General features: G+C 38.5%; 1 protein-coding gene across 2 annotated transcripts in view; it reads right to left on the reverse strand.

Annotated features, from left to right (window-relative positions):
- Positions 1 to 6,000, reverse strand: part of LOC306855281 (uncharacterized protein) — a 50,311-nt gene that overhangs the window by 28,413 nt on the left and 15,898 nt on the right. For both annotated transcript variants that reach the window (XM_079393852.1, XM_079393851.1), the window contains 9 exons: positions 5,183 to 5,236; positions 5,040 to 5,084; positions 4,410 to 4,463; positions 3,444 to 3,488; positions 3,272 to 3,325; positions 2,793 to 2,891; positions 1,740 to 1,784; positions 1,422 to 1,520; positions 286 to 339 (listed from right to left, as the gene is read on the reverse strand). In XM_079393852.1, the coding sequence (XP_079249978.1) occupies positions 286 to 339; positions 1,422 to 1,520; positions 1,740 to 1,784; positions 2,793 to 2,891; positions 3,272 to 3,325; positions 3,444 to 3,488; positions 4,410 to 4,463; positions 5,040 to 5,084; positions 5,183 to 5,236 (549 nt within the window). The remainder of the gene's footprint in view (positions 1 to 285; positions 340 to 1,421; positions 1,521 to 1,739; positions 1,785 to 2,792; positions 2,892 to 3,271; positions 3,326 to 3,443; positions 3,489 to 4,409; positions 4,464 to 5,039; positions 5,085 to 5,182; positions 5,237 to 6,000) is intronic.

Raw genomic sequence — 6,000 nt, forward strand, 5'->3', positions numbered from 1 at the left:
TGCTACACACTGATTTTTCACTTGCATCTGTAAAATTAATAGATTAACTACTTTTAGTTAAAATGAATAAAAAAGTAACATTTTAACATGTTAAAAAGACTCAAAAGTATTATTTTAATGTGACATTGCTTTATGTTAGCAAACACTCATGAAAGAAATGTTTACAGAGCATTCACTTCTTGTATTTCAACTTTGTAGAATACAGTGCTGCAGATTATGAAGTTTTTATTTATGAAGTTAAATGACTATGAATAACTTCTAATGAATGCAAGGAACAGAACTTACAATTTCTCCTTTAGGACCAGCCTCACCCTTGAACCCTGCGAGACCCGGATCACCCTAAAGACAGACATACATCAAAGTCTGACATATGAGTAAATCTCATCTAATATCAGCATTATCAGAAACAGACCAGAAGATATTCTGAATGACGCTTTCTGGTGGGATTGAAGGGTTAGAAGTCTCTTTTTTCACTATAAAGATGTATCGTTATTTTTTCAACATTAAAAAAAAAACTGTCATTAACAAACATAAGAACAAAAAAAGTAAATTACCAACAATAAGAAACAAATTCAATAAAACAGATATATAAATCAAATAAAAATCAAAGTGCATTATAAACAATATAACAAAATCTCTATCAGTTAACATCACTATATATATATCGTCATATCAGCTAGCCATGGAAAGGTTCAATGTGTGTTTAAATAAAACAGATTTGTGAAATATCTAAGTGTGTATTATGGCCCTGGGCAAAACATGTGATCAATAATTCATATATCACATTATCACATTGAACTCATGTCTAAGCCAGAGAGTTTAGCTCCAACTACACACTCTAAAGCCCCGTTCATACCAAGAAAGATAACTATAAAGATAACCATATTAGCGTCCACTCCACACCAGCGAACGATATAATCTGTTTATTCTAAGCGCGCAGGCGTCTGTTGCTTTAAATTCTCCAGCTCGTGACAGCAGGATGGATTCTGATTGGATGCCAATGTTTGTATCGTTCATCAGCTGGGAAAAATCTGATTCCAGCGATATCGTTTCTCTGTGCCTTTATCGTTATAGTTGTGGTGTGGACTCTGTTATTCTTTAATATTGAGAACGATATTTAGAACTTTATCATTATCTTTATAGTTATCGTCCTTGGTGTAAACAGGCCTTAATACACTTATCATAAGAGTCTCTGATGATGGCATTGTTTTGTGTTTACTTTGGTCATTTGCATACGGTGTATAAAACACAAACATTCACTCAGTAATGTAAAGTAGTGTAAAGCAGTGTAATGTAGAGTTAACCAGTCATTATTGCTAAATAAACCTGGTGTCAGGTACTGATCGGCCTGTCTGGGTTTATTTAGCAGAGGTGAATGGCTGTCTGAAGATTGATCATTTGAAATGAACACAGAAACTCACAGACTGCCCCTTCGGCCCCAGAGGTCCAGTCGCTCCCTGAGGTCCAGGAGGGCCCCGAGGTCCTGGGAAACCAGGAGCACCAGCGATACCAGGAGCACCCTATGAGATGACACAGATGAGTGTGTGCAAACAGGTTCGCAAACAACTCCAATCCCTCATACTATCTACTTTGTTGCTTTGAGAAGATCGAATTATCGCAAGTGATTCTCACAAACTTTGAAACAGGAATGATGCTCAGATGAACTATGAAGAACAGCTCATTCACAGTGGATCACAAATACACTGAGTCTTGTGCTCTTTACATGCAGGTGTACGTACCACTGATCCTTTGGCTCCGGGGAGGCCATCACTCCCGGGGTTACCCTGCAGAACGAGCAAGAGCACACAGTCAGAGAGACTAGATCCAGATCCTACAACAGTTTACGCAGCAATATTTCTGTTTAATCTGCCGCAAGTCTCTCCTCAGCAAAACTCCAGCAGAAACATAGAATTACCAAGTCAAAATAAAACTTATTAAATTCAGGAACACAATTCATCTGTCCATGGGACAAGACCAGTGCACTTCTCAACTGCTGACTTCAGGAGGAACCAAACCAATTTTCTCCCATCATCCACTGGGGGTTGCTGTGTCTTCTTGTGTTTGCTGTGTGCTTTTTTCTGAATCTGATTTCCTGTTCTTGTCTTTTGCTGATTGCCTCTACTAAGTCTTCATGCATTCTTTGACTGTGTATAATACCTGTAGCGATCTATCCATTACGTCCGCATTCACTGCTCAGAACCTTTGAGCCAATTATCTTAGCTTTAAAGGTCATGTGACGAATCAGTTGTGAGAAAATTACATCATGAAAACACGGACTGGAGCACAACCCTTCACTGCTCTCCATCCTGAGCTGTGGCATCATGACATATATTTCTTATTAAAACCCTCAGCTGGTGGAAAGGTGATGTCCACATCCTGGAGGAACTTAAATCCTGCCCACCAAGATGGTTTCCACTGGTTTGGTTGGTGTAGTTGGGCACTATTCATCTGGTCAGGCTAAACCAATGCCAGTAAACCAAATCTTGACCTCTGTAGCACTTCCATCTATGCCATTAATGTCCACCCAGCTATGCTCTTTCTTGCAGAGAAATGGTGTTCATGAAGAGTTTCAGGGCCTCATCAGCGGCACTTGTCAGAGTCATACTGCATCTGCAGGGCATAACTTCATTTTATTGCCCATGTCAACAGCAGAATGTTTTAGTTTCCGTTATCCAAAGTGACTTACGACTCCTCTGGAGTAACCTCTGACCTCATTCAAGGGCACAGTGAGGATGGTGATCAATGAATATAGCCATTTTCAATTGTATTAATCTTTTTCAGTGGTTACTCACAGAGAGTCCAGAAGGTCCTGGAGATCCGGGGACACCAGACTCTCCGCGGGGTCCTTGTGCTCCTTCAGGTCCTCTGGCTCCGGTAGGTCCTGCTTCACCCTATGAAGGAAAATACAACATGAGACATTTTGCTTGGGCACGACTATTCCTTCTCAAGATCAGCAACATTTTCAAATGTCATTTCCAGAGCCTGGGTTGTACATTCGTCTGTATTAATGTAGTCATAAAAAGTGGTCATAAACCTGAGATAATTACTAAATTTACTGTGTTTTTAGCATAATATAGAGTCTTAATAGCAGAAAAATGAGAATCTGAATGACCTTACAGTCTGATGTGATATTTAATGGTAGATACGACGGTTTCTCAAAACATTCATGAGTTGTTATTATTATTTGTATATACCTATGACATACATGACATGCACCGATAGTGTAAACTTTGATTTGCGACAGAAAAGGCAGAATTAAGAGACGTCACACCTTAGAACCGGGGGATCCTGGGAAACCGGGAGAGCCAGCCGTACCGACTGGACCCTGTTAAGACAAACAACACGAGTTGTACACAATGCTTCCGCTCCTCGAACAATCCTCAAATAAAATGAGCTTTCATGCAGAGTTACTGCATCAGAACAAGACGAAGCCTCAAACCTACAGGAGGACCAGCAGCGCCGGGTGACCCATCATTCCCTCGAGCACCCTGATCAAACACAACACCACAGACAGTTCAGATCATCAGCATCCTCACAGAACACACAACCAACACTACACCATCAGATTATTATCAAGATCAGAGACACAGCATATAGATTTGTGACTATGAATAAGAGAGTACGACACAAAGAGACCGTCTGTAGCAGACAACAGCAGACAAAACACTAATCAAATGAAATAATATATTTAATTCATTTCTATATGTATGTATATGCATGTGTGTGGCTGTACATACACAGGTAGTTGTTTTTTGGTGTTTAGCTTAGTGTTATGTTAGAAGCATTATTATACTCATACCTTTTGTTGTTTTAATATTTTGAATTGTTTTTAGCTTTTTTTTCATTTAAATGTTTAGTATTGAAATGTTGTATGCATTTGTCAATTTTATTTAATTTCTTTATTTTCTTAAATGTGTGTATATAGTATCTACAGAGTTTTGACTTTTAGTTTTAGTTACTTTTTCTTATTTGTAAATCGCTTTGGATAAAAGCGTCTGCTAAATGAGTAAAAGTAAAGTAAAGTAATGTAATCTGATCAATTACTTTATTACTTTATAATGTAGATGCTGTATATTTCAACTCATAGTAACATAAGCTGCTGTATTGTTTTTGTGCTACAGATTCTGATTTTGTTCCATTTATCTACAGTGGCTAGAAATGTAAATGCACAAAAAGTAGTACATCATATTGCTTACTTCCTACATCTGAAAATAAGATGCATGAGGAGAACCAGCAAACTAGTGCAGTAATGCAGATTAGGGGCCAGAAGCATGTCAAGAAGAAAACATGGCACAGACACTTACTAGCTACTGAGACAGATGTAGAAGTTCATTTATAAAATATCAAATATGTGTCATTGTGCTACAGAAGAAAGAAATAAGGTTAATGAAGAGGTGAGTGATTCTTACAGCAGCTCCGGACGGTCCTGGACGCCCCCTTTCACCAGGTAAACCACGTGGGCCCTGAAGAAAAAACACACAAACAAATCATGTATCTAATGAACATTAACAGTGTTATTAACAGTGTCTCAGATGTTTTCTCAAAAGATTTGTCAGGACAAATAAAAACGTGTCTATAGTGGGATCTAGAGAGCAGCTCAGATCAGTTGATGAGCAATGAGATGGTCTTCATTTTGAGATCTGAGCACAGTTTGAGATACTAAAACACTCAATTTGATCTCATTACTGTCTGTGAGAAACAGCTGAGTTTTTAAGAGATCTCATGTGTGAAAGCTCTTTCCTGTGAGGGAAATTCGGTTGCAATATTTGTAATGGCGTATTTATTCACTTTCTCGTCTCATATATGCTGATGAATGTGAGCCCATGGCAGTTTGTTTAACAGCGTCTGAGAGCTTGAGAAGGTCTGACTCTGACACGCTGCCAGCAGAAATGAAGTGTTTACCGTGTGTACTGATGTTTGTTTGAATCTGACATTAGCTCAGGTGTTTAAAACATATTAAAACTGCAGCTGCATATGTGTTGGGAATACAAATGTATTCAAGAGAAACAGCAGGGCAGCAGCTGATCACGAACACCTACCATTGGTCCAGGAGCGCCGCTTTCTCCAGAAGACCCAGCTTCACCCTGACAGACACAGACAGAGAGAGAGATGGGTCGGACCGAGTCAAACCTGGAACTACCCTTACATGTAATGTTGGAAATGTGATTAGTGAAAGTCATACTTTAGCCCCAGTGGCTCCGGACTCTCCTTTAGCACCATCAAGACCTGGATAACCCTACAAACACACCACAGACCAACACATGTCAGTGATTCTGCATTCACAGCGATGCTAAGTGATGAAATTACTACAGCGGGGGGGTGAGACCCTACAGGCAAAACCATTGGGTCATTCCTGTCAACTCAACCACAGGTCCAAACCTTAGATTGAAGAAAGATAAAGAGATAAAGATATCTTTAATCTTTAAGGATAAAGATTCAGAGCCAAATTACAGGGGGGTAAAATGACCTAAGAAAGATGGCATAATAACATAATGTTATTTTCACACAGAGATTGGTAGCTCTATTGAAATCTGTTGACTTTAGCAATCTTTGTTGCATTATGTGCCAATGGTGACCGAACAAAAAGGGGTAAAGAGCACCTTTCAAGTTATTTCTCTGAAGGTTTTTATGCATGTACCTCAAGTTTTAAAGATATCTTAAAATTTGACACGAATTTTGGCACAGAATGACCCTATTTCTTTTCCATGCATTGGTCAGATTTTGAGATTTTGGTCTGTTTTGCATTTATTACATTCCTTTCATACCAGTGTAAAGTAAACATCCAAAATATGCATTTAAGTTTTTATTCCTTTCATATCTTTAAAGTATTTATTTCTTTCATATATTCATATCTTTAAATAGTTTTCTCCACTTCAGCAGCACTTACATACACCAAAACTTACAGTTTTATTCCTGTCTACTATATTCTGAAGGATTTTACCTATGGGTTTTACCTATCCCCCTCCCCCAAACATATGGTGAAAATGTAGTTTTGTAATA

The sequence above is a fragment of the Barbus barbus genome, assembly GCF_936440315.1.
Source record: "Barbus barbus genome assembly, chromosome: 35".
Taxonomy (NCBI): Eukaryota; Metazoa; Chordata; class Actinopteri; order Cypriniformes; family Cyprinidae; genus Barbus; species Barbus barbus.